Below are 12612 nucleotides of genomic sequence, written 5' to 3'. Positions count from 1 at the left end.
GTCCATTTAAATGCTTCTACAGACTATACTGGGGTTTTGTGATGCATTTTGTGCCTTCTCCAAGTTTTGCCATGTATTTTGAAGTGCCATGTGCTCTTTTGGGTCTTGAGATATTGTTAGAAACAACTTACTGCTAGAGTAGCCAATTAATTTTCTCCTCAGCATGATCATGGACAGCTTGTGAAAAGGGTTGAGTGTCCATCCCTTGGGTAAACCCTTTATTTCTAGTTCTGCTGCTAAGAATATTGTCTAACCTCTCTTCCCCACATCCTGTGTACTGCTGTGTTAGTCTTATGCCTGAGTCACTAAAGAGCTGCTCGTACCTTCCACTCTGGCAGCTTTTACTAAATATTTAAAGAGGCTCTTAAGATATGCAGATTAGATTCCCACTGATAGTTTCAAGCAAGTCCTTTCTATTAATTATTCATTATGTGGTAACTAGGCATCCTTATTCAAGCATGTTGGTTTAGACAGTTCAGAGCACTTGGTCAACTAAATATTGGAACCTGCTCCAAACAAGAACATGTAATGGCCTTGAAATAGAAATGAAAAATGTTTTGGGCATTTCTTCACAAAACAGGGACAAACACTGACAATAAATTTACCTCATTAGTTTTAGGAGTAGCTGCATGTCTGTGGCCTTACCCCTTTTTCATGATTAGAAGCCTGGAATGTATTAGTTGTGTTGGGGTAATGGAGATGGAAGTGCTGTAACTGCTGCATTCCCTTGTTACCCTAAACTCCACCTCCCATATTCTTCAGTCATTTACTGCTGTGCCTGCTTTCCCTAAAGGAAATGTTTACTCCTCTCTGAGATTCTGTTCATATAATGTCATTTAAGATGCTTTCACAAATCTGTGATTTTATCAGACTTTATTTTTACTTGCCTCTGGAATCTGAGTGAGCAGGTTTTCTTACCCCCCTGCAATAAAAGCCATTTGGCAGCCAAAGAGGATGGGCAGAGTTGTAATTGCTTTCATGTTGTCAGGTGTAGTACAATGCAGTTATGGGGCAATGATATTTTCTAAAAGTTTTATCAGTGAAATAGTAGAGCTATTTTACTAGTAATGTTATAAAGCAGTTGCAATAAAGATAACAATCAATGTCAGTATCTTACAACTGTGTATGCATATTCTTGGGTGGATGTTCTTAACCAGGGAAGCTTCAGCAGCAGAGGAGTTGGAGAGTTATATGACAGTTTTGTTGTGAATTATTCTATTTGTTGTGAATTGTTCTATTCATCATGGCAAAACTTGTTGGAATTCATTGTGGATCAACAGTCAGCTCCTTAGAAAAAAGGAAAATGTCTTTATTCAACTTTTTTATCACAGGAGTGGGGCAAGAGACTATTTTAAAATGTCATGAACAGAGGAGCTTTTCCAAGAGGCAGAACAAACCTGCATTCTGTTGATCTTGCTTTCTTCTGTTTTGTCTCCAAGAAACGACTCAGATAGAGGACCCTCGGGTGCAATGGAGGCGGGAGCAGGAGCACATGCTGAAGGATTACCTTGTCCTGGCCCAGGAGGCCATTGCTGCCCAGAAGGAGATCTACCAAGTGAAACAGCAGAGGCTTGAGCTGGCCCAGCAGGAGTATCGGCAGCTGCACGATGTTTGGGAGCACAAACTGGGCTCCCAGACCAGCTGTGAGTACTTTGTGAGCTCTGAACCAGCTCTTTCCTCAGCTGTGCACCCTGTAGGACAGTAACAGGCATGAAGCTGGTCCTTGGATGGAGCGCTGGGATGGTGTGCCATGGCACTCTTTGTTTCAGACATGGTGTCTGCCCAGCACCTGTTTGGTAAAGGCTGATTGTTGTGAAACACTCCTGTGTGTGGCTTAGTCACTGCAGTCAATGTGCAGATTTTCTGCAGGGGCTTCAATAAATGCTACAATTGTGGTGGTTGGCTCAGAGTGAAAAAGTTAACTTACATGGTATTTTCCTTGATTTCCCTGTTTAAAGTACAGAAACACAGCGAGAAAGTCCATCTTGGATAGTATTCCCAGGCCCTTTTGTAGTTTTATATCCCAGGTAGTTGAGTGATGGTCTAGGGGAGCTGAGGGTTCTGTATTTTATGCCATGTTCCAAGTCACCACTGCTGGATTGCCTCTGTGTGTGTGCAGAACAGCAGTTGTGCTCCATGTTCTGTGTCACAACACATCAATACCAATGTCACTTCAAGATTTGGTGCAGAAATCTTCATAGAATGCTGTATTTCCTCCTTACTGGTACTAGTTAGGAGCTGGAAAATGTCCAGAACAGGATTTATTTCCTGCATGTATTCCAGAATTTTTGTTATAATCCTCAGTATTGCAGATTTTCTGTGTCCTTGCCAGCCAAGAACCTCCCCCTGTTTCGCTCTTGTGAGTTATCTGTGATGGTGGAGAATTCCACTGGCTAATCCTGTGCCTGGTGTTAACATTTTTTAAGTAGTTTTCTGTCAACTGAAGGATTCTTGTTTGACAAGGAGGCTGTCCCTCATCTCTAAAGAACTGGGTTTGCTCTTTTCTTAGAAGTACTCTACCCAGAGCAATGCACTGACAACATGAGTTACATGGGCAAGATGTTACATGGGATCTGTCTTGAAAAACACAACCAAACAGAAATAACTAGAAATGCTTTCCCATGTTTTATAGGGCATAAACTGATGGCTGCAAGGATCAGAATATCTCCCTTGCCTACAGCTTCCTCTAACAACATTGCACATTTGGGAGCTTCTGTACCTTCTGAGGCAGAAGGGCTTAACTGCTGCTGAGAACAGAGTTCTGCTCTTAATGGGACATTGATTTAATCTGGTGTGACACATTGTATGGTTGGTCATGTCCTCAAGGCTGTGAAAAGGCTTGCATCACATTTTTCAGTTTCTTCTCGTTCTTTGCTTTTCTTTGTTTCTGAACATTCAGTGGATTGTTTGCTCAATGAGGAAGTCTGAAAAAAAATTAAGTAAACCTTCCTGCAATGCCTGTCCCTTCAGTTCTGTTCAATGCCTTTGGAAATGCAGGAAGCCACACCACTGAATGGAGTGAATGTGTTTGGGAGTTTGAGTTAAGTGTGTTAACCTGGAACAAATCCAGACTTTGGAGATGCAGGACATGCTTTGGCCCCTTCAGTCTGCACTTTTTGTGGAGTACTTGACTGCACTATTGCCTTGCCCTGTCTTTGAGCAGTGGAAATTGGGTAACAGACCCAGTGTGTGGAGGTCTGGGTGTGCTGGAGTGATGGGAGATCTCTGTCTGTGGTGGGGCTGGTAGAAGTGTAGGGAGGAAGGCAGAGCTGCTGAACTGGCTCTGTGTTTGTTCCAGTGCTTTCTGGCTCCTCGTCAAGTTCCAAGTATGACCCCGAGATCCTCAAAGCAGAGATTGCTACTACAAAATCCAGGGTGAGTAGTACAAATGGACCTTTACTTGACATGAGTAATGTTCATGTATTTCCAGACCTCATGGCAAATGCTGAAAGGAGATGCCAAAGCAGTTGGGAGAGCTAATGTTGTAATTTAGGAGGTCGTTTATCACAATTTTCTAACGTTGCAGTCTTAGGAATTTAAAACAGCTTTTTTCTTTCCCTCTTAAACTTCAGCCTGGCTTGGCAGCTGGCAGTGCAGGGTGGCTGTGGGATGTGGAGCTGCATGCTGGCTCCTGCAGTGCTGGGGAGCTGGGGTCCTCCCCAGGGACTGGCAGCTGTTCTGTGCAGGGCTTAGTGCAGGCTGGCAGCAGGGGAGGGTGTGCTCTCATGCAGAGCTCAGTTTGGGAGGAAGAAAGGACTAAAGTAAAGTAGGTCAGTGTGGCCTCTGTGGAGGAATATAAAACAGCAAGCTGTAGGGTCAGTGCATGTACAATATGGATTATCATCCTGCTGAGTTACTTGTGCAGTGGGGCCTTTTCTCTGGGGACCTTGGAGGATGGCTTCAGGTGCTGCAGGGTAACTCCTGTCCTGATGCTGGGAATAATGACTGGGAAGGTTTTAAACATTTCTGAGCAAAGTTGACATGTGTTTCATTGCTGTCTTTTTTTAAATTTTTCTCAATTTTTCCACTTACATGGCTGGAAGTTCCCTTGAGCCCCTTGTTAAGAGGTGTGATAGCAGCTACTGGATAAAGCCCAGGCCAGTGATAAAGTCCTGATGAGGAGGCTGTCAGGGCTGTTTCCTGCTCCTGACTTGAGCTGATTGCCTGGAAACTTTGTTTAGAGTAATGTCTACACTGAATAAGTTTTGAATTGAATGGGTAGCACTGTACCTAAATACTCATATAAAATAGCATTCTAAAAATGTGACACCTTGCTGCAGGTTAATAAACTCAAGAGAGAAGTAGCTCACATGAAGCAAGAGCTCCAGTACAAAGAGCATGGATTTCAAACCCTGAAGAAGTAAGTGTGTTCTCAAGAGCTTTTTTTTACATCTCTGGCTTGCAACGCATCCCCCACTACATTTATAAATAGCTGCCTAATAACAAGCTGAAATATGCTGCTGATGATATCTTCAGGCTGAAAGCAGTACACAGCCATGGGGGAGTTCTCTCAAATCACTGCCTGTGTGGGATTGACCACATTAGAACTGACTTCATGGCAAAAAGGTTTTGAACCAGGATCTCATCAGTTAACTGATATTCTGTTTTACTCTGTACTGCTCATGGATGACACTACAGCTCATTGTCTTAATTATAAGAGTCACTGGTTTAGGGCACTGAGGAAAAACTGGGGGTGGAGTGCAAGGGGAGAAAAGTTTCAGGTACTTGCCTTTGTGTCATTAGACATCTGGCATCTTTCAGATAAATATTTATTATAAGGGTCAACCCTGGTGGAATTCCTTTGAGGAAAGGGAAGGATGAAGTGGCTTGTAATTAAATTGTGCAAGCAAATACATCAGTGCATGTGAGTCTGTGCGTGGCTTTTGAAATCATGACTGAAAATAAGGTAATTCTCATAGATGGCTAAGCTGATCCTCTCTAGGTTAGGAACAAGTCTGCTAGCAGCAGTCTGCCCTAACACACTGTTTTGGGGGTTTGTATGCACCTTTGTCCTCCCTGAGAAGTCAAAGATATGATGATATTGCTGAAATCAGAACTCTGAAGCTTAATGTACTGCTGAGTGGAGTAACTTAGGCAGTGGGGAGTGGGGTCTTTTGTTCCTTCTGTTGTCCTTGTTACAGTTTGGAGTGTTTTTTTTGTTAAAAATCCCTGTCAAGACACTTGCATCTAGGATGATTCAATTAACAGGATATTATTAAGTGTTAGCTTACTGGTTTTTTAAATGTCTATACAGAATTGACATGAAAATGTCTGACACTCAAGGTGGCTACAAACTTGATGAGGCACAAGCCATTTTAAGTGAAATGAAAGCTCTCAAGAAGGCCATCACATCAGGGGAGAAGGAAAAACAGGACCTCATTCAGGTATTGAAACAAGATGACTTTATAGTATTTTGTGTCGCCATTGCTAGAAGATTGAATTTCTGAGAAGTAATTTAAGTATTTTGTATTTCAGATATGTAATTGAGGTTTTTATTAAACTAGTTTTGTGTGGTGGTTGGACCACAGCCTCTGCAGTTCTTCAGATGCTGGAAATGAGAAGTAGAAAATGCAGTCCAGCCTGTCCTGACCTCGAGTTTGCAGAGTCTGAGTGGGCACAGCAGACATGGTCAGATCTGAGTCATGGGGTTAGGCTGAAGTTATGTAGCTGCTGAGGTACTTTGGGCAGAAATGAGCTCACCTCATCTTTTTTTTTTTTTGTGGTTTTAGAGCTTAGCCAGGTTAAAAGACAGCTTTGTGAATGACAGAGGATCCCAGTCAGACCTGTGGGCCAGCAGTGTGTCTGTGGAAAGCTCCAGCCCTCTGCTGCCCCGGCAGTACCTGGATGTCAGCTCCCAGACAGATGTTTCAGGAAATGTGAGTAATGTGTGAGAATGGAGACATTCCTCTGAACTGTGTGTAGAGCTACCTCACCATGAGTTTCCAAGCATGGACAAGTTTCTGTGAAATCATAACTTCTGGTTTAAACTGCAGTGTGGCTTTGTTTCTGTGTGCAGTGTTAATGTATCTCTAAGGGCAATCTGATGTTTCCCCACACTGTCTCTATCAGAGCAACCCAGGTAGCAATAAAAGGGAAGGAAGTTTGAATTTGCCTGTAGGTGTAGCTTCTTTGATACAAACACTCCTTTAGCTCTTTATAGCAATAACTTATGAGACTAGAAACATTGAGCAGGCCTGTATGGGCTAAGCTCCAATGAGGACTCTTCCCCTAGGAGTGTTTGGCTTTCACTGGGTTACAAGTGACAGCAACAGCTTATGTGCAGCTGTTTTGATGCCAGCAAAGTTATAGTGCTCATAAGCCTTCATCCCACAATTCCAGGAGATCAGAAGTGTCAGGTTGGTCCCAGCCTTGGTAAGGACTCAGTCAGTGCTGGGGGAACCTCTTATTTCTCACAGGACAGCACAGAGCCTCTCCTGTGAGCCTTTATTTAAAGGTTTGCAGCCACTTGCAGTCAGGGCAGCACATGTTAATAAAGATCTGCAGATTTGGGCTTGGTGGGATGTCCCTTGTCTGTAAGACTTTACAGCCAAAGCAAGATGTGATCCAAACCTAACTGCAGTGCAGCACTAAAGGATGCAAAGAGCATTTAAGATGGATTGCAAAGGTATTTGTGTGTTCATAGAAATAGAAACTCAAGACAGATGTGCTGGATTTTCTCTTCTTTCTTTTCTGGCCTTTCAGTCTTGTTGGGGTTTAAGTATACGAAGAAATAATGAAAAATGTATTTAAGTGCATCATGTTCCTGTGTTATGATTGGTTTAACTAGGAAATGACTAAGATCAAGTGTCACTTGTAACAGTGTCAAGGAAATATCAAAGGAGGAGTGGTTGCTGAGTTGCTGATGTGGTGTTTTTGTCTCAGTTTGTGGGCAGCAGCAGTAACCAGCTGGCCGAGAAGGTGCGACTGCGGCTGCAGTATGAAGAGGCAAAGAGAAGGTAATCCTTTGGCCCATTGCCCTCCTTGGTTGTCACACAGCTCATTCTGAGGAGAAGGTTCACTAGAAGAGGTGCCACCAGACTGAAATCCAGCATTGCTGCTAAGTAAATGTGATCATTTTTGAGCCAGTGACACAATAGGCTTTTGGGGCCAGCGTTATCTTTCAAGAAATAAATAACCATCCTAGAAATTACTAAGGCCTGACTAATGCATAAAGAATTCAGTCTGGCCACACCTATGGGGACATAAGTGGTTCTGCTACCTGTTGCCAGTGCTTCCCCATTCCTAATAAGGAGACTGTACTGCAGGGCATCTCCTTACCTTGTTTGAAATGAATGAATGCTTGTGTGCCTAAGTTTGATAAGGAGAAATGTATATTGTGTTAACACCTTACATCAAAATATGGCCAATGCTGCAATTCCAGAGCTTATCTGTAAGAATGTAAGTTTTCACCTTTGCCCTCTGATCTCAAATGAATGAAGAACAGATTAAAAAATATTCCATCTACTTAACAGGCCAATTTAAGCAAAAGCTTTCCAGGATTTACTTTTTAATAGATAATAGCTAAGACAACTACATAGTTAAATGAAAAACTACCAGGATCTATTACTTAGACTTTGACTGGCCTAGTCTTTGTTCAGTGATGTAACCATTGCTGGTGGTGACCTTCTTCACTTTTAGCTGCTCTAGAGGGACTTTGCAACTCCAAAATAACAAAGTTCAGATGCTTGGTACAATCTGTGCTTGGGATATATGCAAAGAGAAGGCTTTTTTTCCAGCCTCTGGTTAGAAGTAACCAGAGCCTTCAGGCTGAGGTTGCTCATAATGCTCTCATTTTGGTGTTCTAGAGTGGCCAGTAGGCCACGCTTCTCACTGGCATAAAAGCTGATCTGTGTCTGTGGCAGTTGTCAAAAACTCTTCTGCTTCTGACATAAATTTATATTTCTTTTCTTAGGTGGAGCAATTTTATTAGAACTGTTTATTTAGCCAGTCCAAGATTTGCCAAACCACCTTGACATTCAAATGATTCAGTGACTTTTAAAAGCAACATTAAAAATACCATTCCTTCAGATGCTGTGGTTAATTTGGCATGTTATAATTGCCTTTTACTTTTAAGCTTTGCTGAAGGCTTCAGTTTAATTTACACTGATTTTGCACATTCAGATTGAAGAGGAATACTCTTCCTTATCCTGTATCTTTTCCAAGGAGAGGCAAGTGAATAATGACAAGCCTGCTCTTTTACTATGCTCTTTATAAGGAGAGAGAACTTTATGAAGGCAGCACTCTGGTTCATTTGAAGTGGTGATGAGGAGCATACAACACACCTTGCAGTTAAAGAATACTTGCTGCTCATACCCCATATTTTTCTTAGGTTATCTATAACTTTTTCTCAAAGTTTAAAAAAACATTTTTATGAGGAAAGATGGCTCTAAATGGACATGAATAGTTGATGCTAAAATGGAAAGATCTCCAGCTATCAAAGTATGATGGATTTGGCACAGTGTTTAGTAGGAGCTGCAGAAACAAATGCCTCGACTGGTTTAAAGCTGGAACAATACTATGGATATAGTGACTCACAAGGAACCTTCTGTTCCTGTGAAAATTCTTCCTTGTGATGTTTGAAGTGTTTCCTGTCCCCACAGCAGCATTAAAATGTTCCAAAAACACAATAGAAGACTAAGTACTTTGCCCACGCACGAACTGTTAAGGAGCCAAGTGATGGAAATACATGTGTTTTATTAGCTCTGTGGTATGTGGAAAGCTAAACCTTAAGGTTTGAAATCAAGATGGCCCTATATTAATTAGTTTAGAGCTACTAGATCTGTAAGGAGCTGGTGCTTTAGAAAGGCTCTGGCAGACGCTGTTTGCACCACTGCTGTGGACCAGACTAAAAGCTCAGCTGTGGGTGAATATCTGACTGAACTTCACCACACCAGAACTGCCAGGACCCAGTTCCCTTCCCCACCAGTAATTCCTTTCCTGTCACAGCTCAGGCAGACAACAGACTCCTAGAGCAGGTAATATAAAACCCAAAAAAAGACACAGGGCAGCTACAGTGACAAACCTTTGGCTTAATCATATTCAAAACTGAGAATGGCATCATGTCAAAAAGTTGACATTGCTACATCTCAGCAAGGAGATAGCTGCTGCAGCATAAATGTAATCAGAGATACAATTAAATTAAGCTGTACAATTTCAGACACGTGGCAGTAACTCACTTGTGTAGCACTTGCACCCTGCACTGTTCTGATTTCTTCAGCAGTTAAACTTTCAGCTTGGATTCTGTGTGACTGGTGGTAGCTCAGGGATTTTAGAAGTATGTTTTTTTAATTTCCTAAAATGAAATACTTTAATGTCACATTAAGCAACATTGCAACAATGGTGGGTATTTGACTGGTCAATTTTTAAACCACACCTCCCACTTAGTTTGTATTTATTTTTCTCAAGAGCAGAAGCTTATCTGATACAGGATTGTTAATTACTAGTTGGAGATACACATCTTGTGCTCCTGTGGAGATGCATGTGCTCTGAACAATCTCTGGAGACACTAAAAATGTTATGTGCTATGCCTGTGTTGTATAATAATAGAAAGTACTAACTTTCCCTAATTAACAAAAAAGAGCCTTGTTATGACAATGAATAAATCATCTCACTGCCTTTTCTATGTAGAAAGAGAGCAATTAAATAAAACTTGAGCTTCCTGTTGTGTATATTCAGTCTGGTGCCCATTCAGAAAGGTGGTGTGACCCAAGGCCAGCATTGCAAGCCCAGCCTGGCTCAGCACTGATTCAGACTCAGGCAGTGAATGCTGAGGGGCTGGAGTGTTCAGACCTTCTGCAATGTGTTTCTTTTGTGATGATGCTGTTTTATTGGAAAAATAGAATAATAAACCTCATTTTAACTGAGAAGGGGCAAAATAATGATCATGTACCAAAGGTAAAACTGGAGGTTAGTTTAACAAAGCTTTTAGACTCAGAAATGCATAGAGAACAAATTCCAGTGGAAAAGCCATATGCATGCAAATGTATGCCAAAAGTGATCAGATTTATGCCAGCCAATCCTCTTAGACTCATATCCCTTCAAAATGCACTGAGGAATTCTTGGATTATGAATTAAAGCCACTTAATTCTTCATTGGAGCACAGTATTGCACTTAATCAGGCACTCAAAAACAAAACAGCTCTTAAGACGACCTAAAAATAGTTGAGCTGAATATCTATCAATTATGGAACTTTATTAGAGTAAGCAACCTGCTGTGGGAAATGGGTTTAGAAAGTGATGCTTCTCTTCAGAAGGGTGATCTCATGTCTGTCTCCTGTGGTGGTGGAGGCAGGTCAGTGTCTGTGAGCCTGATCCTTCACAGGCACTCTCGGGCTCAGGTTCCTCTTGGCCTCTGGAGCTTGGAAGACAAAGCTTTATTCTTCAAGGCAATTCAGGAGCCTTGTAGCTGCTGCTGCCCAGATCTGCATCTTATTGCTTACTCCACACACTTTGATTTTGCTGGTTGGCACTGAATTTGCTCTGTGCCTGCCTGTGTGCTGGTTGGCTGGAGGAAGCACACACCATCCTCTGCACTTCTGCAGCATAAAGCAAATTCTACAGAGATGAATCCACATCACTACCTGCAACTATTTGCTGTGCCTGATTTAAGTCCAGTGAGTCTGTCACCAGATCACAAAGCCATTTTCAAAGAGAGAAGCATATTGGACATTCATTTTACATGTCACTTCTATTTCTTTTGTATTTGCTAAACCCAAGTGAGGGATTAACCTGACTTCCTTACATGAAGAAGCACATATGCCCTTGCCTCTCTGATGTTCAGTCAGGTGAATTTTTTTTTTTGAAATGTCTTGTGAAGTACTTTTTTCTCCTTGTTTGCCTTCTAAGTTTTTCAAGTTTTTTCATCCCAGCCCATTCTGTCCTTCCCATTCCCTGCTTCCCACTTGATGTTTTGGATTGTGTGAGTTCAGAATCACAGATCCTTGGTAATTCTAATTCAGATTTATCTGTACTATTGTTTCTCATCAAACTACCATGATCAGCCTGTCAGGTCTTGAAGAGTTGCAGGTTAATGAATACAAAGGAAGCAGCTTCCTTTGGGAAGACTGGCATTACTGCCCTTGGTTCTTTATCCTGGCCTGCTGCTGGTTTTCTGCTTCTCTCTGTGGGTTGCATTGCAAAGCTGATCATTTGTGGACCTAATTGAGCAGGTCAGATATTTGGGAAATTGGGAACAGCCAGATATTTGGAGTGAGCAGCCTCCTTACCTGCCACAAGCTGTGCTCTCTTCCTCTGTCAGTCAAAGCTCTTGCTAAATTTTACATCTGTATTGCTGCTGCTTTTAATCATTGTCTTCCTCCCTGAGCTGATGTGGTGCTGAAGGACTGGTGAAACAGGCTTTCACCTGAAATCTGGAATGATACCTGTAATGAAAATAGGCTTTGATTCTGATGCAGATAAGCAGCTCTGGATTTTGGTAGGATCACATTGCCTCTCCAACTCCTCACATCCTCAAGTGCAGATTGCACCAGAAGTAGCTCCTTAATGTGTCCAGAGTGCTTACTGTTGAATCAACAGGTGGATTCTTGCAGTAGCAGCATGGAGATATGATTCACTTCCTCATTGTAAAGACAGAAAAGAGTTTCTAAGCTTTTGACTAACCACTGATTTTTATCTGAATCATACATGGGGACAACACAGTTATTTCCATAAAAGTGATTAAAGGGTAGGTAATTATCACATCATACCCTCCACACAAACTACTCTGAGGTCACAGCTGTAATGCATATGAAACACTTATATCTGATCACCTTTTCTGACATCCAGAATTTTTGTTGTATTGTTCCCTGATTGATGGACACTGCATATTAGCCCGAAGGTTATTTTTCCATTGTGAACAAATGTGAGTTAAAATCCCATTCTGCATGTGCGATGGTGCTGTCACTTGGCACCATTCTGGTCAGGGGGACATGAGGGTGCTTGTCGTGGACTGAGAGCCTTCCTCAGGGCTCTGGAAGATGTGGTTGGTCATGGTGCACCTCTGTGTGTCTGCAGCAGGAGGTCTGGCACTCCTCAGGGAATAACTGCATTTTTTTCCCCCTGCAGAATAGCAAACCTGAAAATCCAGCTGGCTAAGCTTGACAGCGAGGCCTGGCCTGGCGTGCTGGACTCTGAGCGGGACCGTCTGATCCTGATTAATGAGAAGGAGGAGCTCTTGAAAGAAATGCGATTTATCAGCCCCAGAAAATGGACTCGAGGAGAGGTGGAGAGACTGGAGACAGAGAGGAGGCGCCTGGAGGAAGACCTTCAGGCTGCTAGAGACACTCAGAGCAAAGCTCTCACTGAGAGGTGGGTTAGTGGGCACAGGGCAGGGCCTTTTTGGACAAGAAGTGACTGGGAGCAAGCACCAGCATCCCCTGGCTGAGTGCCCACAGCAGTGCCCTCACATTCCCAGGACACTCTACTCAGAGAGCTTCTCAACTCATCTCCCAAACAAGCCATCTGCAAGGCTTCCTGTGCCACTGGGGAAAAGTTGCTGTTCCTACAATGCATCCTTTATGGGAATGTAAAGAGTGCTCAAAATAGCCCAGTGTAGTGTTGGTGTAGTGTAACATTTCTGTATGCAGCCAGCACCTCACAGCAGCTTCTACACTTG

General features: G+C 42.5%; 1 protein-coding gene across 1 annotated transcript in view; it reads left to right on the top strand.

The window, feature by feature from the left end:
- Positions 1–12612, top strand: part of WWC1 (WW and C2 domain containing 1) — a 66878-nt gene that overhangs the window by 33918 nt on the left and 20348 nt on the right. The window contains exons 3-9 of the mRNA XM_030957273.1: positions 1440–1643; positions 3299–3375; positions 4281–4360; positions 5255–5384; positions 5730–5876; positions 6883–6956; positions 12063–12305. Of these exons, the coding sequence (XP_030813133.1) occupies positions 1440–1643; positions 3299–3375; positions 4281–4360; positions 5255–5384; positions 5730–5876; positions 6883–6956; positions 12063–12305 (955 nt within the window). The remainder of the gene's footprint in view (positions 1–1439; positions 1644–3298; positions 3376–4280; positions 4361–5254; positions 5385–5729; positions 5877–6882; positions 6957–12062; positions 12306–12612) is intronic.

Source organism: Camarhynchus parvulus, chromosome 13 (genome assembly GCF_901933205.1).
Source record: "Camarhynchus parvulus chromosome 13, STF_HiC, whole genome shotgun sequence".
NCBI lineage: Eukaryota > Metazoa > Chordata > Aves > Passeriformes > Thraupidae > Camarhynchus > Camarhynchus parvulus.
The sequence above is the reverse complement of the archived record's forward strand: the minus strand, read 5'-3'. Positions and strand labels throughout refer to the sequence as shown.